The 24,904-nt window shown below is 35.7% G+C and overlaps 1 protein-coding gene across 1 annotated transcript in view; it reads right to left on the bottom strand.

Moving 5' to 3' along the window:
• The window catches only part of FAF1 (Fas associated factor 1), a 153,041-nt gene that overhangs the window by 68,376 nt on the left and 59,761 nt on the right, over window positions 1-24,904 (bottom strand). The window contains exon 8 of the mRNA XM_021404167.1: window positions 5,235-5,321. Coding sequence (XP_021259842.1) covers window positions 5,235-5,321 — 87 coding nt within the window. The remainder of the gene's footprint in view (window positions 1-5,234; window positions 5,322-24,904) is intronic.

Genomic DNA, 24,904 nt, shown 5'->3' on the forward strand with positions numbered 1-24,904 from the left:
CCAGGGATGATGTTATCCAACCTATCTGTTGCGATAAATCTCTGAAGGAAAGTATGAGGTACTTCAGTGAAGCAAAACTCTCCTTACACTTTGCCAATAAATTTTAGTTATCTTTCTTTAAAAGGATTAATGCAGAGCAGTTTCAAGTAGGCTTTTACGAAACCTGGAAATTCAGAGAACCAAAATCACTTGTTTTGTAAGCTGATCTCGTGCTTTACTGCAACTCTTCATTAAAACCCTACTGGGTATTTTTAGCACAGAAGAGAACATAGTGTAACAGAGAGGCTACCTGCCTTTAAGTAGGCACCTACCCAGTGGTCAAAGCAGAACAGGAACATTTTGTGGCTCAGAAAGACAAGGGGCCTCAGAGATGGCCAGGACACAGGAGGAAAGTAACACCAGCATCCTTCTTCCTTCCTTCCCTCACACCCTCCCTTAGGGAAGCAAATAATCCAGCATAAGCAGAACTCTGTGCGTGCCAAGTAATGCAAGGACATCCCTATTTCTAGTTCAAAAACATTCCTTGTTCTGCTTGGTCATGACCAAGAACTGGCAATAACAACAGACATATTCAAAAATGAACCGAACATGGTTGGATTTTTTTTCTTTTTAAGAAAAGAGCAGTAAGAACCTAAAAGAGAAAAGATGGTTTTCAGAGTGACAGCAGCTAGTCTTCATTACAAAGAGCAACTGGAATCTCATATAAAGCTGGAGGCTGTACACTCTACAAAGCAGTGAAGTTTCAGTAATAGTTATAAAAGCTTCCCTTCACCACACATGGCATCATTACCAGTTAACAGAGGGCAGCAGAGCGAATCTAGTAATCATAAATAAATCTTGCTTATTTTGGGGAGAGAACATGATAATTCATTGTATTATAATCCATACAAAAAACATCCAAGCACATAATAAGGTAAAGTCAGAAGACAATCTGGAAGAAATCTAGGGACTCTATATCATAAATTTCTCAGAGTTCTTTTTCTTCATCGTGATCAATGTACTGCTTCATACCATGAACTTCCAAGACTGGGAACTATCTTGATGATTTTTGCAAGTGAATTGTGATGATAACGTAAATGTTACAACAAGATGTAACCTCATTACAGAACCCCCATAATAAGATAGATCACAAGTATTCTTCTGAGTATGTAAAATGAAATGATTTTGTCAGATCCACTGTAATACTCCAGTGCAAGCAATTGATGAAAGCTACAGAAGACAAGTAATATATAAAGTAATTAACATCATGGACAGTCCAAAATATAATTATGGTATATTTACACATAAAAAATCATTATTTTCTGATGATATATGAATTTTGATATATAGTCAGTTTTATATTTCTGATTAATAGACACTATTCTATCAGTGCTATTCATTCTTCAGTCATACCAATTCCAGGTGAAAAGTTCCAAACAACACAGTAAAATTAAACAAGCAGTGCATGTAAACCTCACAGCTCGTTATCAGATCAGAATGACTTCCTGTTCAGAGTCTTTGTAGTACCCAGAAAGGGAAAGAAATTCTCAAATACTAGTTATTCAGAATATCAACACTCAAACTCTCTAAAACTCTGAGGATCACTCAAAAGTTGTCATAAATGGTTTGAATTTGTACCAGAACATTATCCATCACTATTTTTAGTCAATATCCATGGAGACAAACTGTGTTCAGTACCTACCAATGAAGTAGCTAAACATAACAGCAGTGCTAATTAGGTTATACATAAATGTTTGAATCTGTAAATATTTGTTAAAACCTAGAAGTCTTTATCATATTCAGCTAAGGAACGTCAACTACAGCATCTTCAGTCATCAGAGCTGTGGTGGTCTTGTTCACAGGGGTGATGCAGAGCCTGCGTCCCTCAGAACCTACATTACCACCATTATCCTACCATGCCACGCATGTGGCACCCAAAACGGCATGCCTCCTTAGTGCAGCCCTGACTTGTAGCTGTAGACCTACTCCTCTCTGAACTGATACTCATTGGATTATCTGTACAATGAAATATGGTTACTTGTCTTGCGATGACAATATGAAGTCCTGAAGTTTTATAACTTTTTCATGCAGAAATATATTCCTTTTGGAAAAGTTGGGTGTTGGTTCTTATAAGAAGTAGGCATTTCTCATCACTATACTGAAATGACTTGAGACAATGAAGGAATTAAGAATAAAGTTTTAGCTTAAATACAGAGAATAAAGGCAGCATGAAAGCAACGTGTCTCCTTCCCACACGGTATCTGTGTTCTCTGCTACTAAAAATCAACAGAAGCATCTGGGACAAAAACTCATCCTATTGAAAAAAGATTTTTAAAAGTGACTTCAAGGGGGAAAGCGTGTTACTTCAAGCATGCACCTGTATCCAAAAAGTCATCTCCACTTAAGTAAATAAAATTGCTATGCTTCAATTTAAAAACTGCAATACTAGCCACTGCCTACTAGCGAGCTCACGCGTTTATGCATTCTTAAGAGAGGCTGCTCATTCTACTCAGCAATAGCAGTAATTACCAGCGGACTTTTAGTTCAACCAATACAACAAAGAAAATGAAATGCATTTTAGAAGCGTTAGTGAATTATTCTGGCTTGGTTTTCATTTTTATAAGCTCAGTAGCATTTAAGTTGTTATGATAGCCAAAATAAACAAAGATTGAGAACAAATCATGAACCTATATAAATCAAACTATAATTAATTTTCTGAGATAATTTTCAAGACTCCACTGCATCAGTTGATGACATATATCCAAAGCAGATAAATTAAATCTTTAATATTAATTAATGTTTTACTTAAGTAAACTTGTTAAAAAAAGAACGATTTAAGCCTCTTACATTTACATTGTTTGAACTTTAATGAGCAGAACAGATATAACTCATGGTGTTATTCAGGCACTATGAAAGCTAAAAATGTGTCCTTGCTGAACGGCAAAATGAGATTTCCACGGACTATGTATGCCTTGTTTCTCACAATTAAAGTGTCACAGCATGAAAACATTCTCCTGCTTGTGGACATTTTGGTACCTATTCCCCGGGTGAACGTGATCAAAAATGATTGGAAAGAGTTATTGACAATTCATACAGTATCCCATATTTCATTAGGTAGTACAACATATCTTAACTCTGAGGGGAGATGAAGCAACAATGTTTTAAATGACTATTGACTCCAGTAAATTTCCTGGTAATGTCAGAAGACTGTAGTCTGTCAGGTTCATGAGAGACTCGAGATGATACAGGAATCCAATTATGTGAAGTCTATTTAGTTGTCCTGTTTGCTAAGCCAAAGGTTAACGAGAACTGCACTGAAAAACCTCCTGTGGTATTACAAAGTATTTCTTAGGCTGCATAAAAGGTAAATGAAAAAGTATTTTAATCAAGTCTTTAACTCTTTAATTGCGACTGTGTACTACACAATACCGCAAACAAAAAAATGATGGAAAAAGTGTTTTAAAAAATCTGTCACTGAAATACAGACATCATTACTTATTAATAACATAATTATTACTATTTCTAATTTGCAAAGGAAAAACGTTCAGATAGTCATTGCTAGCATTAAATCTTTATAAATAGTAAGCCGCGGCCTCTAATTTTAGACAGAAATTAATTATATTTTTGTTGGTAACACATTCCAATCTGTTTACACAGCTGACGAGTCTCAGCTGCAGCAGACTCGAGCAGAGAGCTTTGAGGACTCTCCTGCTTTGGAGCAGATGACTCAACATTCACCAATTTCATTAAAGATGAAAAGGGGAAAAATTCACCTGCAACAATGTCACTTGTAAAAACAGACTTAAAACAGATTTATGAGTTTTGCATATGTGAGGTATCCTACTCAAAAGAAAGGTTTTCCTGTATTTTTTTCTCCCCTAGTCGCTGTGGGAAAACGGATTAGAAGGGTTGAGTTTCCAATTCTTTTCTGGGCTAATGTAAACTAATAAAACGTTAAAATGGATCCAAATTTCAAAGACTGTAATTACCACATGACACCATGCTGTTATTTCAGATCTTATATCTATCCTCTCATATATGCCCTTGAATACATAGATAGAGATTAACTCACCTCTCAGAAACTTAACTACTGTTTCTGCAAACATTGCCACAGGCTTTTTCCAATTACATTAAAATTCAGACTGTTTTTGCATATTTTTTTTGAATTATTATTTGCATAAATCCCTTACCAAATGCAAAAAAGCAGCAACCACAAACAGCAAATCTTCCTTTACAAGAAGTGGAATAGAAAGGGACAGGAAAGCAGAATGTAATGCACTGAGGATAATGATAACATAGATAATGCTAATATAGAAAAAGCAAAGCCCAATTCACTGTGTAGAATACTCCACTGAATATTGTAGGTTCGACGATTAGTTTAAATGAGAGAATCTATAAGAAAAGAAAATACTTCTTTTTTTTCTGTAGTTTTCTCATGCCACGATCTTGAAATCTACATAGAGCATAGCTATGTATTTATTTCAGTGTTACAGGTGTTTGGTGGTTTGTTCGTTTTGTTTTGTTTTAAGATAAGGGTGAACCTCACTAGCTGAGATCAGGAATATATTACCGGGAAAAAACCTGAACAAAACTGGAAGACACGATGTAAAATATCAGTGTAGGGACAACCACATGACAAAGGAAGTCTAATATTTAACTGAATTCTGCATTTACGTCCCATAGTTTCATGAATTTGTAGGCAGTTCCCTGCTAACTTATTCTGCTACTGAGCATACACATTGATCTTAGCTATTACCCTCCATTTCTAGATAATGGCGATACTAAAACCTGCAAAATATGTTTGAAAATTGAAATATCTTTGCACACAAAAAATTTACTATTTCAAAATGCAATCTTGAGAGTCACAGATTCTTACTGGTTCTGCAAGAGCCAAAGAAGATAGTCTTCACTGATTTCAACCTACCTACTTAATGTTAGATGCAAGAATTCATGAAGTAACGGACAAAACAGAAAAATACACAGATTACTCAGAATACATGTAAAAATGTTAGTTTCTTTTTTCCTTAAGTTCCAACACTGCAATAATCCTCAACTTTCAGCATTGTGTGCAATTTTGCTTTAGCCTAGGATCCCTGATTCCTTCTAGTCCAAAGCATACAACGAACACAAACAATTCCCATGCAAAAGGAAATCCTTCCCTTCTCCCAATAAAAACAACTGGATTTTAATGAGAATCACTCAAGCAAAAATGGCTACTTGTAGGAAGAAATGAAATGAGAACCAAAGCTACTTACTGAGTCATCTGTGGCAGAAGGAGGCCAGCCCTCCCACAACTGGTGACGGACAGGGATACTGGTTAGGTCGTACACATTCCGTTTTACCTGGTAAAGAAAATCAGAACTTGTACAATCAAAAGCATACAGGCAACATGCACTATTTTCATAATTCCAAGCTTTTTGAGTTTTTCCCAATTACTTATTATAAATATAGCTCAAGTACAGTGTACAGCGCTACTGAAAGCACTTGAACAAACCATGTTAAAGAAAAAACATCTGTAATATATCACTCAGAACATGTTATTAATGAAGCAAGATAAACCTGCAAAACAATTCATAATACAAATTCTCCACAGTTAAAAGTGTTACCATGTAATGAACAACCTGAAGGGACAGAGAAGGTAACAATAAAAGTAGTTAGTGTTCATTAGTGGATTCTGTTTCCACCTGAAATTTTCATATTCACACCTCAGTTCATACAGAAAGAAATACAACTATTTTTGCATACGTTTATTAAACAGGATCTAAAACGGATAGCATTAAAAGTGAAAATAGAAATTAATAATCACATTTCAAACATTTATTAACAAAAAGCAAGTAAACTCATTTTACATAAATACTTTTATCAAGCTGTTAATGTGCTACAGTTAATGATCTCACATAATTGTTATTAGGAAGGAGGGAGGGAGGAAGGAAGAAAAAGAGGAAGTGAAGAAGAAAATGGAGAAAATATTGAAGATTTTAAATAGAGGAAGAAATGAAAAATACAAGAATTATAGAACTCTTTCCTCAAAAACATAAACATATTTTTAAAAATTTCATGCTTCACCAGAGACTTTGTAAGTAAGCGACTATTTATACAGCAAAAAATACATTTTTGTAATTGAGACAGCTCAAACTCTGAATAATATCTTATACCAAGAATCTAAAGATTGCAGAAGCAACAAGCACATGTGAACGCTGCCCCACCAGATCAGAACTGTGAGCAATGGAAGGCTTACAGTGACCAGGGCTGGGTTTTGCTTTGTTTTCCATACAACTGCTACACAGGAACATGTGGCCCCCCTCTATCTCTATAGATCTATTTGCATTTCCAAGTAAAGACCTCAACCATGTATTTAATAGGCCAAAACACATTTTCAAAAAGTGAAATTTGATAAATATTACTAGCATTTTACGTAATTTTGCACTAGATAGAATTGCACAGGAAGTCAGAAGTTGTGTCCTGTTCCCCACTCGATGAAAATGAAAAATACTACCACAATGCATATATTTAAGTTTCTCATTCACGTAACAAAAGAAAGGTGCTTCTAACTCGCTAGCCTTAAAGACATGATCCAATAAAATAAGGCAATCTACTAAATAGCTATTTTATATACTTTGCCCCTAACTATTTCATCAGTTACTTGTCATTACAGTAGAGTACAGTATACATAGTAACATAGTACAGAAATATAGCCATATGCCGCGTGTTTAAGTTCACTTAAAATTTGGCATTTATTTTTAATACAGAATTTATACACAACATCTGGCAGAAGATTCATTTTAAAATGTGCGTGCATAATGAAATAGTAACAAATCTCTTTGTCTCTGGTTTATCTTTAGAGGAAAATGCTGCATGCACTCTTTTCTTTTTGGCATATAGTTCATGCATGTTAACAAATGGCTGGAAGACATGTGCAGACATTAAGTGGTAAAATAACTGTTCTAATCACTGTAAATAAGCTAACAGGGAGCATACATTTGCTGTCACAGATGCTGACTTGGACGATATTCTTCAACAGACTCTTCATGGCACTCATGGCACTGCTGCACAAGTTTGCCAACAAAGAAATACTACTGAGAAAGTTCAAGGCATAAACAGAATGAAAACTCAAAGTATGGGGCTACGCCTAGCCAGGCACTGTATTGCCCATTCTCAGATCCTCCATAAAATCACTGTTATTATTCTCATGACTTTTTTCCATACTAATGAATTGCCCCTTAGTAAGAACAGTGAAAAAATTGCTTCATACTTCTGTAGAGATTTAATATCTTGGCATGAGAATATGAATTATCAGTGTTAACTAGGCTACGTAGTTGAATGTTTTCAATACTATTCTGCACAGATGACTCGAAAAAAAGGGCTTCATTTTATTATCTAACAGCAAGTTACATTACTTCCACCACTGTGGCTCTACATCTCACTAAAGGATAAAAAAATTGACTGTGTGGGTGCTTTATTTGGGTATCTCAGTATCCTAGCATGCATTTGTTTTGGATTTTCCACTTACCTCTGAATTCATAGGATATTTAAGAATCATCAAGGTATCTACCTCTTTTTTTTTTTTTTGTAAATTAAAACAAATTACTGGTAACTTACATATATGCCCCATAACCTTTGTTTTAATATTAGTTTTGTTCAGGCGTTCTTGCAGAGAATCTGAACTGGTATCTTACAATCAAAAATTTTAGAACTCTATTTTAAATAAAAAACTAAAATAATAAACCTTATTTTTAGAGAGAGACTACTTAAGTATTTATTAGTAATTAGAGAGTACTTTGCATTAGTGCAATCTCAAATGTAAGCACATCATGCTTTTAAAAAATACAAATATACCTTAATTGTTTAAAACATTTATTTAAATCAATTTTGACTACACAAATATATGGTATATTTGTGTGTATGTGTGTATGCATACACACATGCACTTGTGAAAAATGGAACTATGGAAGACAAGACTCTATGGAACTTGGTATATGATCTCATTCCTACTGTTCAAAACAAACAGCCTTTCTTCGCTGCTTCTTAACAAGAAGCCAGCCTGCTGTGCAGTATTTGTTCCACACTGGTATTAAGGTAAAGAGATGTCATTACTCAGTACTGACCCCACAACATCCCATCAAAATGTAACAATACTGAGCTGTGATCAGCCGAATATGGTTCTTGCCTTTTTAGATTTTTTTTTCCCAATAAATACCAGGATAAACCGTCTCTGAGATAACTGCTCCCCAATTACACATCAAAAAAAGTTTTATTAATTTTATTTTCCCATTATTAAATTCTAAAAAGAGCTATTTCAAAATAACAAGTGAAATTTATTTACAGAAACGGGATCAATAGAACTACATTATATTGCTTTCAAAAAGCCTTCAGAAGTAAAAATAAATAACTCAGAAGTCACATTCCTCAAATTCCATTTTAATTCCTAATCACAACAGAAAGGCATTATGAAAAAAACAGTATTTCCCTTCTTTCATTAACTCATCTGTAACTGCACTGAATTCAATAACATTCCTCTGCTATTCTAAGCTTGAAAGGCATGCTCGGGGTAAAGTGTTATGTTGGTATAAAGCACAATGCCAGACTGATGTGCTGAACAAAAGTGATCAAAGTTGAAGTAATTTTAGCCAACGCACAAGTATTCTGCTGCATTATTCTACCAGAATGACATCTGTTGAGCAACTCGTCGCAGAATAAACGAGTTGTTCTAGGCAGGCCTGGCCGGGTAGGGGACCATGTAAAACTTATCAGAGTAATGTTTGGTTAAACAAACTGCTCGAGTTAAGATCACAACTGGATTCTGAATTCATGCCAAAGTAGCCCTCTTGCAAACAACAAGCCACAAGCAATTATTTTAGATAAAATAGTTATTTTAAAGCAAAACTATTTCATTTTATTTGATAATTAAAATAGTATCGAGAAAGCAGTGCAGAAGTTTTAGAGACTAGGAATATTTATTAATTATAGAAACTCTTTTCTTTATTGTTTCAGTTTAAATATTACATAAGGAGGAAAAAGCTCTTGTGACTCATTTTAAGCAGAACCATAAATCACTTTTTCAGTAAATCAGCAAAACAAAGAGCTACAGCAATATTCTAAACGCAACTGAGAAACATTCAGTTTGCATTTAGCATCTGTTAAATTCACATTTAAAGTTCTCGTGATGTAGACACGAGGATTGAAATCTATATAACTGTGTATAAAGCTAACTAACTTCCAGCGCCATCCACTGAGCTACATTTATTGGCAAACTTTTTGGTCCCCCACCTTTGATCAGCTAGAAATACTAATTGGCAGCATTGTCTTTGTGTAGCCCAGAATTTCTTTACATCATGTGGAGATACCATGGTGACTGGCATATTGCTATGGCAGCCACCCTTCAGATTATAATCTCTGAAATATACCAAATCATTGAAAAACAAATTAGAGGCACATTTACTTGGTTCCTCCATTCAGCTGTGAACAGTATCAATACAACCATTTAAACAATAAATAAATTTGGATGCATTTTAACTTGGAAAAGTATGTATAATTGCTGCAGAATGCCCATGCCTTGCAGCTGTACCAGATGCTGGAGAAGCACACAAAATTTTACCTTCGCTCATTTTCTCTGGTGCTGGAACAAAGTTAGCATATTAAAAAAATACTTCTAAAAACCTGTATATCAAAGTAGCCAAAAATTCCCAGATACAGGCAGTCTTACTTTCTTATCTTCTGCTGTTTTTGTAGGTGAGAACATTGCTTTAAAATCGGGGCTAAGCACAGAAGATAGCCTTTGTAGAGATGAAATTACTGCAACATTCAAAGCCCTTCCACATCCATATTAGTAAGGATAAAATGAAGTAAAATGTAATCACAGGGTGAGAATTCCATACCAGGTAATGTGATGATAACACTGACCTTCTGGTGGTGTCACCGGGATTAAGAAGCTAATTTCACAATTCTGAGCTGGAAAAATCTGAAATTTACTGACAAAAAACCTAACATCTACAGAATTATTTTTTCTTTATTTAAAATACTACGCTGAATCAAAGAAGTGTCGTGCCTGAATCTGTATCTTTGAATCAAAACAAATCACAACAAAGAATCACAACAAAGTTCAACAGTAGTTTCCCTCAGGCTGTTTTCTGCTTATGCAGGTACAAAGTTAATTGAAATAATGTAGATAATGAACTTTTGTTAGTCTTATTATTAAATATAATTTATGCAAAGCTGTAAATTGGCTGAGATGCTAAAGACTGTTCCAGGCACATAGGCAGCATGAAAGACAGTGCAAAAATGAGTGCATGAAAGGCAGACAAAAGGAGCAATAAAGTCAGAGGACTGTGAGGAATGTGGAATGTGAGTTGGGGGACACAGAGAAATGAGATCAGACGCAGACAGAGCAAGGTTGCATGGGGCACTGATGGCAAAGCCAGAATCTTGACTTTGACATTGTAACTGAGAATTAGTCAAGCAAGCACAATTTTCAGGGCACAGCAATGATATGGACGGGGCAGTGCCAGGCAGAAATGCAGAATAAGCAAAAGCATTTTGCTGAAGAAAGACAGAAAGAAAGGAAGCAAATACAGCTGAAGGGATAATCATCAAAACTGCAGAGGAAAGCCTCAGCCGAAGAAGAGACAGAAGTTCCACTGACAGACAATGGTCAGCAACTCATGGGAAGTGCCAACGCATAGAGGAGTGCCAGCAGTGAATCTGAAACGATGTTGATGTTATCAATAGTTCTGAGCAGATGGGTCAGATAAAATGGTAATTTCCATTAGCTGTGGACTGCCAAAAAACTATTAGATATACAAAGATGTAAAATTAGAGAAGAATTTCTCTGCCAGAAGCTACTGCCCAGGTGTGCTCCACGGGAGTGGTTGAGAAGTGGGACAGAAACAGAAGAAGTTAGGAAAGAAAAACAAAAATAAGTGTTTTAAGTTTTCTCATGGCAGAGAAAACTTCACATTTTATCAAGGAAAAAAAAAACTATCAGCAGTAGGTCAGAAACTGCATTTCTTAACTTTACAGAGCATAATGCGCAGTAGTTTTTAGCCAGCTACGAGCAGGACACAGCACATCACAGCCCTTCCTCTACAAACAGTAATGCATAACTAAGGACATAAATGATAATCAGTCCCTAACAGCTGACTGAGGTTTAAATCATGCAATGCTTTCAATTAATGAATTAAGATGTTCCAGTCAGGCTATTTTTGAAATGGTGTCTGCTTCTCAAGAATTGCATAGCACTGAAACTCTCCATGGAAGGTTCACTGTACTGAAATAACTATTTACATTTGTGCATTTATTCAGCTCACTCTGTTGTAATATAAAGGAAAAACATATATATTTCTAATCTAAATACTTTATTTTAAAATGTATACCAAATGCAGATGTCCCCTCCAGTCCAAGCCTGCCAGCCAGTCATGATTCAGCACTTTTCTGAGTTACACAAGAATTCAAATCTGTTTTTACTACAATGCATTCTCTAATTCTTTTTTTTTAGTACGCAGCTCTTCCATTAAATTATTATTTTTGCTTTTAACACCTCTGATAAGATTATATTCTGTACTATCAAAGTTTTCCTCAGGACATTAAAGCTTTGAAACCACTTTTGTTTATTGTAGGAGAAAAATGCAGCTTAAATTCTAACATGATTGACTTTAATTCAATATCTGAAAAACATTACTTGCTTATTCTATCATGGCAAGTAAAATTGAAACAAATAAAAGCCCCAAACCTTCCATAGTTACTGAACAGAGTACTCAATTCCCTCCAATTAAGATTGTTTCATTTGCATATTAAAAACAATATACAATTTTAAGCCTTCCTAAAAAGATGTTAAGAGGACCTGAATGTCCTTTATACGTGAGCCACATACAAAGCAGAACTCATCAGCAAGTTACAACATAACAAAATCATCAGAAAATTTTCTGCTAACTTTTCATGTACCGCTTTTCTGTAATTAAACATATTTTATGTACAGGAAAGGCAAATTTCAAATTTCAACTCAGAGTATATTGAACAGCATTCAAAACAACATAAATCCAGTTCAAACTACTGCTGAAAATGGGTTGTGCTGTACTGTAGTACTCAGCAAATATTGTGTCAACATCTTCATTAGAAGGTTTGCTTAATTCATTACATAACCGTTCAAATTAACTTAGGTCTGGAAAAAAAAAAAGTGTGATGCTCGTGACATTTTGCTGATAAGAGTTCAAACAAAGACAATTAAGTCACAATAGACACTAAGCAAAAACCACTAAATACCTTTTTTGATGTTTCTAGATCTTTAATTTCAGTATCTAGAAAAGAGATTGACGTACATAAATTTTGCCACTCGTTGGGAATGTGGTATGAGAATTTGATATATCTAGGGAGGAAATCAGTGATTTAAAATGACTAATCTACTCTATTTTCAGTTTGAGTGATGAGGGAAAGAGAGACAAAGAACTACTTGAAATGAAGACTAAGTGGCTGAATAAGCAAATGCAAAGTTAACACGTTATTTTGCTATCATGTATTTTATATTGGAAAAGGCAGGAAAATTTTCAGGAGAAAGATCTGTAAGCAGACAACAAACTTAGGAGAGAGATGATTCACTGTAACGTTCAAGTAAAAATCGTCTCATTTAGGGAAATAAAATACTAGCTAGAAGGACAGACTTCCCAGAAGTTCTAGAGAGGTGCACATGCTCTCCAACTACATAAGCACTTAGAGATTAATTCCCCCAGATTCACATCTATCACACTAGTCCTCAAACACGTCTTGAACCCAAGAATGGAAGCTGAATAACTCAATGTGGGAAACTGAACATAAAATATTAATTCCATTTTAGTGGTGCAAATTCTTGAGGGCTAATTACTTAAATAAAGTATTAACAGCAAATTTTCAATGTCCTAATCTCCAAAAATAAATGGTTGTTAGTTTGGTTTTTTACTCTCTGAGCTACTTGGCAACTATCTACAGTTGGTAGACACTTTCAGAGAGAGATTATCTACTTCCTTTAGATCATCACTGAGCTGTATTTGTGAACCACAACACTTATTTGAATAAATGTAGAATTTTTTCCTAAGTAATATTTAAAGTATTGCCAGATGACTTAGGCTTATATAACACATTTAAAGTTCTAAATGTATTAGTATCTTAATTGCACAAAGTCCACTGGGTGATATATATGAGTATAAAAACTGCACATTTTTTAAAAAGAAGAGTAAAGACTCAGGTGTTACTGATTACTCTGATAGGTATACAGTGAATCAGGTAATTGGGAGAAATTCCTATAATATAAAATTATGGACGTCCCAAACACATGGAATACATTCTCAAAGCTCTAGCAAGTTATTTTTGGATCAGAAAATGTATTTTTTCCAATCTCCACTTCCCGCCCCAACTTTTATGCTTACAGCATTCTCCAGCAGACTTAATCTGAGCTCTCCAAGCTCAGACACTACTTTTTGCCACTGCTTTGCATCGGCCCTCTTCCTCAGCTGCAGTAAGTGGCAGACATTGAGTGCATTAACCTAGGCATCCCACTTTGCTCTCACACCATCTCTTCCCTGTAAGACCTACTTAGAATACCAAAGGTGAATATCAGACATCAAACTTCCACTCAACATCAAACAAAGTATGATATGGTGAAACAATTTTGAAGTTCTTATTAAAAAAAGCTTGCTAAATTTTAAAGAGAACAATAGAGTAATGCACAGTGAGATTTGTGGTAGTATACTGGAGACACATCTATATATCTACATATAGAGAAACTCAAATTCCATACACAGGTGCTTTACTGTATTAAAAATGTTGTTTTACTGCTCAGTGCCACAGCTTTCTGCCGGAATACATGCACGTTTTCATTCTGTGGAGTAAAATATCTCTTTGCTGATCTCTGCCCTTAAATACCTCGAACTAGATATCCTACTAGAAGGGCATTACAGGCAAATGCAAGTTACAATCTTCTGAGCTTGATGCAGAAGTTACCAATTGCAACTATACGGCCTGCACTACTCAAAGCTTCAGCCTACATAGTTATTATTAGTCATTACTTGCAGTGCCTAGGAGATCTAATTGTGATAATCCCCTCTGAACTTAAAAATGCATGACCCTTTGGATTTTTTTAAGGGAAGGTTAAAAGAAGAAACAAATTTCTACAGAAGAAGGAAAAACACATTCTTGAGCAATGGAGGCAAAAGACATGAGTATTAAAAAAGTGACAGCAACAACAAATCCTTTTAGCAGCACATGCACGAAGTTGAAAAAGGGTAGGAAAGAATTAAGAGTATGAGCTAGCTGTGACATTAGAGATTGAAAGGAAGATGTGATTAGGGTTAAAATAGAGCAAACAACAAAGGCTTACTGACAAAACAATTTTATGAATTGATTGGAAAACGCCTTAGAGACTTCTGCTAACAAAATGAGACTGATGACAATACCTGAAGTTTGGGGTCTCTTTTGTTTGTTTTGTTTAAATACAGTGCTCTGAGACAGAAGAGATATTCTGAAGTCCTACTTTGTTCTTCCACTCAGCAGAAATGGTCATTTGAGAAAACATACTTACTAGTAATTTGAATGAAACAGTATTGCTCAGTGGAAACTTCTAACTGACCTTTATGCACACTTTTATATAAAAGAAAACAGGTAAGTGATATTAAGTCACCTTTTATCAGATCACTACAAGAGGCAACTACTCTTTGAGAAAGCACCCAAAAATAAAAAATAAAATAAAGAGCAAGTATAGTTTTTAATACTGTTCCACCAAGGAAGGGTATTCATTTGCCACAGGAAAGTTTCCAAAACAAGCTGTTAATGCTACAATCCCAATTCCATCTGCTTTTATATCCTAACATGTTGATAAATTGCCAAATACCAGGTATTTTATTCCTATTCAAAATCAGCATCTTAAGACATGTTTAAAAACAGTGCGACAAACTCTGGAAGTCCATTATGCAAAATTCAAAATTGCAAAATGCAAAAGGAAGTCCTTATGCAAAATTCACATTTGCCAGGACAGACGTTTGTTTTACCATAAAAAACGTCACTTTCAGTTACCACTTTTCAGTAGATTTCAGATTGCTTTATGAAGCATGGTAGGAATGTTACATGGGTTATTTTGGACTCTACTGCAGCAGTATACATGACTGTAACAGATCTGAAGCAAGAAAGAGAACCTTCCTGTACCAAATGTCAAATAAAAATACGCAAACTGAATTAGGATATCATTAGGAAGGAGCTGTGAAAGACTGACTAGAAGACCACTGCAAATTAGAGAAACAAAATTATTTAAGATCAGTTCTATATATTTGGAGCTTAAAAAGAAAGTCAAATGAAAGCCACTAGTTGCAACAGCTGGTCCACTAAATACAACAGATTGCACTAGGGTAACAGTTTGCACCTGGGCTAACCTGATGAAAGAGATCATGGGGAGTCAAGGGACAAATAATTGCATGCATGGATTGCATACCTAGAAGACAATATGTAATCCTAATAGATTACCTCAGTGATTAAATCAGTAACTTTGAGAAAAATATGCCTTGACACTTACTAATCATGAAGTTAAGGACATGATCAAGAGTAAAATCTGTAATTCAAACTATTTAAAATTTGTATGAAAACAATATTTAAACTACTAAATATACTTTCTATGCATCTCAGCATCTCTCAGAAGTACCAGGGCCAGAAGCCACAGCCACTACTGGATAATGGTAAAATACAAAGGTTAGGAAGTAAGAAAAATATTGCACATTACATGGGTTTGATCCCAGCTTGTCCACATCATATGTGCATATATTCAGACTACTGTGCAAACAAGCATTATTTTGCAGCTCCTGTCTTTCAATCTCTTTCTCTTCCTTTGTCAGGAATTGTTGTGTGAACTCTTCAGCAAAAGTCTGTATTATACTTTATCTCTTATCCTGGCTGCGTTGTTTCCATTTTTCCGTAAGGAAATAATTGTCTTGCTGATCTATACCATAGTAAACAGATATTTTATATAGTCAGGTCCCAATTCATGAGGACCTTTAAGATTATTTGTAGGGCATGAATTATCACTAGAAGTGAGAGAGAGTGGATGTGATTCTTGCAGTGGAGAGTAGATCTGTTATGTTTTCACGGCTGTCATGTTCTGAACAAAAGACGAATTTAAATGAATTTATTTGATGACAAACATCCTCACCTTCATTTCAAAAGAAACTGGCTTGTGACAGCCAAAACATGATAAATACATATCTTGCTCTTTCATCACTTCCCTGTTTGTGCATTTTCATGGGTTTCAAAAGTAATCAGTCATATCAATAAATGGTAAAATAAATGGTCATTTTAAGAAGGAGAATGAAAGTTAGATGTGCAGGTTTTACTGCATTTAATTACAGAAGAACACTAATTGTATTCATATTGAAAAAAAACTTTCCCTCTTACAAATTTCTTTTAACTCTGATCCAATGATACGCAGTCCTACACTTCCCTCCAAAATTCTCAGATTAAAATACACAGACTTATGCTCCTTGGTGGATTTAGTTAACTAACAGTGTCGTCTTCTATTCCTACTCAAACATGTTTCAGAATAAAAACTGGTTATGCTTCAAAGAAACAGAAAATGCCTAAGACACATGTGCTTCAGAGATGATCATTATTTCAAGTGGTAAGCCTAACAGTTATAGCTTAAGAAGCAGATAATAAAATCACTATTTTGTCAAGTGTCTTTTGTCTATTTTCTAGACAATAGATAAAATACTCTTTTGAGAGCATATTTTACTGTTACTAGACAATATAAAATCTATAAATCTTGCAAAGCACAAGTACCACTGCTGTACAGAGTTATGCAGTACTATGATCAGAGAAATCCTCCAATACTTCTCTGACTTCAGTTCTTTACCTCTTTCTTCCCCCTACTTTTTCACTTAAACATCACAGCAAGCCTGCTGCTTAACAGAGATAGGCAGGCTCGCTCTGCAGACATTTGCTTCCAGTACTAGCCAACAAGGCGCATCTAAAAAGGAACATGACCACAGATCTGAGTAGTCTCACACATTATACTAAAGTCACCAATACTGTATAGGTGGAATGATAGGACAAAGCCACTAGTTTGACTTACACTGCTCCTTCCAGTCAGCTTACAAATCCATTTGTAACCCAAAGGAGAAATCATATGCAGAGCACGTTTTCTCTGAGACCTGCTGGTACCTATCACTACATAAAAGAAAACACGCGTATTGCAGAAATCCATTAATAACTCAACAGTTGACTTGATAGGTTCACCTAGATTACTGGTACTGACTCAGCAGTTGTGACATCTCAGTAAGAACTCAACACTAAAGTGCACCACAGTATCTTTCTCAATCACCATAAGCATAAGAATTTAATAACTTTTTTATGTGGTTGAGTTTCCACAGGTATTATATTATGATAAGATCATGTTCAACTAGTTATAAAACATGGTTTACTGAACTGTTAGTCAGCTTCTTATTAAAAAAAAATTCTTGGTATTTCCTTTATCTCATTTTCACATCTACCAAATCATCACCTCTTACTGAGCTTATATCAACAGTATCCACAACGAATCTGAAATTCACCTCTGCATTAACCAAGTAGTGACTGTTAGTTTCACATCAGAAAATAAAATGATGCAGATAATCAGCACAGTGTATTTTTAAGAACTTCACCATACACACAAGTTACAAACAAAGTTAGTTGCTAACATTGCCACATTTAAGATATATGCACATAAAGCACACGGTTATTAACAAGCACCTCTCCTATATATATATACAATTTTTAAAAGAGAATTCAGCCTATTTAGCAGTTCACTAACAAAGCTATTCCTTAGCTCATCCCTGCCATAACCTGCTCTATTCAGAAACATATGGGAAAAGACATTAAATAACCAGTGAAAACCATGGACTTCTGGTATTAGTGCTACACACTGCATACCCCTATTCATTATTCCACCTCCCTTGTTTAATCTATCATTAAGATTCAGTGACCCTACGCTAAATTTAAAGCAGATCCTTCCTTCCTCCCATGCCTAAATTCACATACTTTTCTAGTTGGGGATGCCCTCGAGTATTAGCCACTCTACAGGGTTTCTCTAATCTCAGCTCTGAACTATGTTGTGCTATAGAAGCAAGAAATTGCTGGTTAACATCTTTAACTATGGAATCTTCCACTAAAAAAAAAAAAACTACCCCTCATTTACTTAATAAGATAAGCCTTTCATTCAGTGCATATTTAAAACGTAAAAATATATATATGTATTTCCCACTACATGTTATAGAATAAAAATAATATACTTCTTTTAAGGAATGCTTCCTTGTACCTGTGTCAGAAATAGAACTTCATTGGAAACAATTTTAAAGCTTTCAGAAGTTTGTTATAACATCTTACAAAAGCTAGATCTTCATTTGTATTCAAAATCAATATGAAATAGGTTTTTAATAAACACAAATCAATAAAACAATATGATAAAAAATGAGATATTAGGTGTGCCTTTAAAAAAAACAAAGGAACTAAAACTATATAAAAATATATAGACCTCTGCCTCTTTCATTTCTTTTAGTTGACACAGATTGCGCTTCAATAGCAGTGGCAGTACAGGTGAAAACATTAAAGAGTTTTGAGAAAAAGGGACAAGAATCATTATCATTAACATCTGTACATATTTGTCAACTATACTCCTGTCTTCCTCTTCCACGATAAGGTGAAAATTGAGCTTTACCAGAATTCTAAAAAGTTAAAGCCAGTAAGACTGTGGGTGAAACAAAGATGAGATTCTGTTAACAAAATGAACTGGTCAAAGGTGCAATCCGAATATAGATTTTTATCTTTACCGAAAGAAGCTGTAGATTTTTTTTGTTTCATGAATAACATTATTTTTATCACACTTAAATATGTTTAACCATATTCCCTCAAAAATAGAATAGAGCTGCTGTGTAACCAAAGACCCCTCTCTGGCTCTTATTTCCTTAGATTCATCACTTGAGCTAGTGGTAGGTGTACAGGAGTTGCACGCATCTGTAGTGTAGAAAAAGATGAAGGTGTGATCAAGTGAGTTAGATTCAAGTTGTCCAAACAATGCTTTTCCACGCACAGGTTTTAAAGGGCTACTTACAAATCCTGTTCTCCATGTGACGTTATTAGGTAACAGAAAAGTATTAGGAAGAGTTAAAAAAAAAAAAAAAACAGAGTAAGCTGAGAGCAACACTGGAAAGCCTGAAGAACGAGCTGTGCACATGAAGGTGAAGATAATGTGTTAGCAGAAAAGGAGAAACAAAACCAATAACTTGAGCTCTATAAAACCAGCAGACAGAACCATTTGGAGATAGAAATAAGCTGGGACCCTTTCCAGCGAGGAAGCTTTCTCTACAAGCAGCATCCATTTTATGAAGAAGAGAAGACCCGTTTTGCTGAACCTATCCTTTCCAGCCAAGACATAACGGCATATTCCTGCTAAAGTCTGCTTCACATACATGCTTGGGCTGCATTTATGAGAGATGAGCTGACAAAGTCACAGAAAAGACTTAAAGAGCATTTTTCATAATGGGGAAAACTACAAGTTCTTTCACTAGATTCAAATTTTAATTCTGAACATTCAAGAGAAAAGATCAGAATGTCTAATCAGGTTCTTAAGAAGGGATACACTGCCATTCATTCCCATTCCCTGCTAATTTTCAGGTTATTCAAATGACACTTCTATTAGCGGGAATGTTTTGACTAGGAAGATAACCCAGAAACCTTTCAAGATCTGTGTGAGACAGCAACAACTGGCAGAAATCTAAAAAAAAACGCTAAGATCACCTACCTATACTAAGTTCTGAGGCTGAATTTTCAGAAAGTTAAACAGCTTAATATCTAAAATAATAATTATAGTAACAACAACACGCATGTATGCATGTACTAAGGCTCCAGCCCTGCAACCTGTAGTTCAGATACTCATCCTGAAGATACTAGTCCAGAACTGGACTGCTTGAATTATAAACATAAGCAGTATGCGATACAAAAATCTTGTTTCCCTTTGAACTTCCAATTTTTAGTATTTTTTTTTTGTCTTTTAAAGAAAACCATCAAAAAACCTACACTGCCTGTAGTGTTCAGATGACTGCACAACTCAGTCTCTCTCAACGCAGTATGAACGGTAGCATTCTTAGGGACTAGCCTAGGTTGAGTAACAGAAACCACATGCTGCTGAAATCACAAAATCCAGCTTATGAAAGCAGGGCTTAATATTTCCTGAATAAAGTGCAAATTCATAAGTGTTTGATCAACACACTATAGCGAGTTGCCTCTTCTGCAGTTTCCAGCATTTACAAAGCCTGTCATTTCTATGCTGCAGAACAACTGAAAATAAGGCCCACATAGGAAAAAGCTAATTCGAAGCTGTTCTGGACATTTTCACTATTTTTCTGTACAAATCTACCATCTCACTGAAATAAAGTTTTAAATAAATGTTACAAACATATTTATTATTTTCTTCTCATTCTTCAAACTTAGCTCTCCAGGTATCTATTGAACTGTTAAACAAACAGTGAAGACTATTCCACTTAATGAGGAAAATTACTTAAATTGCAGGTTATTAGAAACTCAGATACTTATTTTGTCAAAAATGCTTGCCACGCTGCAGGGATCTAGCAAAGTCCCCATCAGAATTACTTTTCCTCTACAACAAAACTAGAAACTATGTATTACAAAATGATAGTCACAGATGACAAATATTAAGATCAGAAAAAAAATCTACTCCGCTCAAATTAACACATTTTTATAAATCAAAGCAAAATTTACCCTTGCTTTCTTTCCTGTTACAGAATTATCACTTCAATAGCCAATAAAAAGAAAGATCTAATGAGGTATTTCAGTATCTCCCAAAGAAATATTTTCAGCTCTGTTTTTCTTTTAAGTGCTTGAAAGGCAAAGAGTAATGAATTGCTCCTCTATAATCTTTCTTATTATTGCCTTATAACAAGAAAGTTATACCTAGTCTTTATCTTTCACATACTTCAAAATACATTTTTTTTTTTTTAAATCTCAATGCAACAATGGCAAAGAATGTCTCTGAGCAGAAAGGACAGTTATTTAACAGCAAGGCAGAAGTTCTGCTTTGAGCAGCAGCCTTCCTTGCTTCTCGTAATGGGTAATGAGTTGAGGTGACAAAGGCGTATTTAGTAGCTATGACAGCTCAGAGTGCTGCACTCTGAGTCCCAGGAAATAATCCAATATCCCTTCAGAATAAGCTTCCATGAGAGACAATTTAAACATCTGTCAAAAAAAAATTGTCATTTAAATATATCTTGGTGAGTGTCCTGGACTACTTCCACCAATTAGGAATAAACATCCATTTCTGGAGACAAACAGGCACCCTCCAATCCTGGAAGCATCCATGCACATCGTGAGGTGCACGGCTGTGAGATGGAGAAGGCAAATCAGTTACAGACCAGCAGGAACAAGCCACAAACCTGGAGTAAAAATGGGGAATTCTACTGGTCATTCACCAGTGGAATGAGCATGCCCTGGATCTAAAATTGTTTGAAATGGGACAGAGAAATTGTGATCACCCCTTTCATAATCTATATAAGAACACTTAGGAGAAAGTTAATCAGAAGTATGTTCAAGGGATCAAGCATGTGTCTGACGGGTTAAAAAGAGAAAAGATCTGGAACTAAAAGATCAGCCTTGAGTAATCACAGCCTAGAAACTTCTGAGGATATCTGCCAAGGTCTCCCAGTTGGTCAATGTATTTGGTAGTTTTGTCCCTCTCAGTAACACCTGAATGAATAGCAGACCTGACACCCTCAGAACCAAAAGCAGTTCTTGGGCAAGAAATGAGCTGCAGTGTACAAAGAGAAATCTGTGAAACCTGGCCAATAACATCCAAATTCTCCACATGAATGTGAGAGCAAAGGCATTCAGATCCCCTGTTTTAAAGGCAAGCATCTTCATCCAGTAGTCATTTTAGATATTTGGAATAGTTTCAGTAAAATCCTCTTCCGCTGAAACAAGAGGCCTTTATTAAAGCCCACAGGATTAGAAGATCCAGAAAAGGCTTGCCTGCAGATGTCTTGTGAAAACGAATTCCTGAAAAGCAGCAGGAAAAAAGGTTGCAGGGATGGCAGAAAGCCAACAAAAAGCTAAGAGCTGCTGGTAATGGTGTCACAGAGACAGACGTTCGAAATCGTAAATCCAGGCCAGAAGAAATGTGTGTAATCTGTCACCAGTGCTAGGGAGAAAATGGATGCGTCACAATGGAGAGTAAATAGATTGCTTCTTTCCAAAAAAAAGAAACAACAAACAAGTAAGTTTTGAAATTAGAGGCTATCAGCTATTGAATACATGCATCTTATGGATACCCTGAGGACTCAAAATTAATCATGGTTTGCATGAAGCCATGAGACTCATTCAGAGGACGCTCCAGTTCATTCCACAGTGCACATTCAATTTGTTGTGGGTTCTGAAAGCATCAGATTGACTTGTACTTGAAGAAATACCCTGTTACTCATGGAAATGCAAAAGGTCATTCGAACTTAGTCACAAAAAGCCCCTCTCTCTAGTTTTTAGTCTAAAAGAAATACCAAAAAGACAGGAAGCTTCTGTTCCTATCAGCATTTTTTCAAGAATGCTATTACAGATCTGGTCACTCTAAGATTAAAATCCAGGTTGAAGATCTTGAGGATACACTAAAATACTTTTAAATGCACATCACACTTGGGAAAGATGCAAATTCAAGGTGCAAGCAAGAAAGACTCAATCTCATCCAAACAAACAAACTGAACAGGAGAAATGACAACATTATGCTTTTGTTTTTCGGTATCTGCCTCTGAATCAGAAGATCTTAAAGTTTAATGTACAGGGATAGAGAGGGATAGAAAAGCATTTACATTTCAGAAAAAAATTGTGTAGAAATACTTGCAAATTAAACGCCTCTTTTTGCTTTCATCAGAGCCCTCCTTTTAAAAAAGAATCAATAGAAGCTTCACAAGAATAAACTGTATGCTGTTGTGCTTCCTGCATCGACATTGGTGCCAATTAAATTCTGAACCCTAAATCTTTATTGTTTCCTGTTAGCTGCTAACCAGAATGAACTCTGTGATTTTCTGAGATCCGAGGCTGAGACTCACTTCTACAGCAGTTAGAAAAAAATATTTGTTTTGACTCGTCTGCCGAGTAAGCCTGACATTGAAGATACCTGTTGGAAAGTAAATACATAATATCAATATGCTAATTTTACAGAAACACTTAACTTTTCTGATCACAATTAACACTCGGGGGGGAAAAAAGCCACTGACAGGTCTTCCAGGCTCCTGGTTGTGCAGTGCTGCCCAGGATCCCTCTCCAGCAGCAGCTCAGCTCCTGCAGCAGCCAAGCAGCCACTGACCCCGGGGCTGCCTTCAAAGCACCGCGTGGGGAGGCGGAGGGGAGCAGGATGACAGGGAGTTAAACACAGCTTTAAAATGATGCTGACGCCCAGCTAGGATCCAAAACAGAAGACTAAGAGCAAACAGCTGCTGGGAAAAGCCCATAAACTCCCACCCTCATGCTCTGGGAGCACCCCTAAGAGGAGGGCGGCAGGATGTGACTCCCAGAGAGAGGACACTGACAATTCTAAAGGAGCAACGCCCTACCCACACAAGCAGGTTTTCACCTTTATTTAATATCAGTGGCATTTATCACTAAACTGGGCAAAGAACTAAAGAAGTTGCCCAGCAAGTCACCGTTTCTACAGGAGTTAAAATGAACATGGACAGCGTGTTTACAGAAATTTAAAAATGTAAACAAGTTCTGATTTATGGTGGATATAATCACAGAACTTTCTAGTAATTTCTAAGGTAGCACTACATTTAAATTGTCAAGCAGTCCGAGAAAGCAGTACAAAACTGACTTTTCTTTCCTTCTTATTCTAACTGCATTACAGTATGTTAGTTGTAATTCAGAAATGGGACAACAAAATAATGCAAACAATTGATAAAAGGTTTTAAAGAAAGGCACAGAAGGGTTTTTTCCCCCCCCCCCCCCGTACAACCAAATTCAAAGGACTCCTTTGGGCTGAACAAGAAAGGGGAGGTTTTACACTCCACGAAGTCACCATGGAAAGGAATCCAGGAAGGGATCAGTAATGTTGAAGGATTTGCCACTTAAAAACACACTCCATTTTATTATAAGGGTAATAATTGTCCATTACATGCGATAGAGACTGTCTTCAAATCTAAATCCTTATTTATACACCTGAACATGTGCCTCCAGAGGGAAAATATTAAGCCCAATATATTAACATGGCAGCAGCACTGGTCAAAAGACATGCTTGTGAGGTTCTTGCCAGTTCCACATTTGGTGCTACAGCTCTTGGTGTTACTTTTTTTTTTTTTTTTTTTTTTACTATACAACCAGTAGGGCTCCTTTTAGTATGGATTGTAGCTTCTACTTCCTTAGAAAAGCTGAAGCACCAAGGTTTTGCTCTCTACCAGGTGCACATATGTGACTATTAAATGTTTTATAAATACAGATGTTTTATTATTATTTATTTATCATATATTAAGTAATATGGGATTCAAAAAACTTCTTTTTTCCTCCCCTTGCTAAGGACAAGGCCTTACTTTGCTTAAACTCCATCTAATTCCTACTCTATGCTAAAATTAAACAACCTGCCCTTAAGATAAATAAGAATGTTCACACAACAGTTCATTTTGGTTAAACTAGATCAGATTAAAAGAGCACCTTCATTTTAAAGCCAGGCACTGTTTGTGCACAGAACAAGCCTAAGCTGGAAAACACCACTAAATCAATGTCATATTCTACAAGTTTTTTCTCACAACTACAACTCAGAAACATTCATAAAGGTAACAAATTTTTACGATGGCCTGAAAATCTGAAGAACAAAATGGCAGCCTCAAAATTGCCATCTAGCTACTGACCAAACTCAACCTGCTTATATATATACACAAACATCTATCAGAACTTAATA

This window comes from Numida meleagris, chromosome 7 (genome assembly GCF_002078875.1).
Source record: "Numida meleagris isolate 19003 breed g44 Domestic line chromosome 7, NumMel1.0, whole genome shotgun sequence".
Classification (NCBI taxonomy): domain Eukaryota; kingdom Metazoa; phylum Chordata; class Aves; order Galliformes; family Numididae; genus Numida; species Numida meleagris.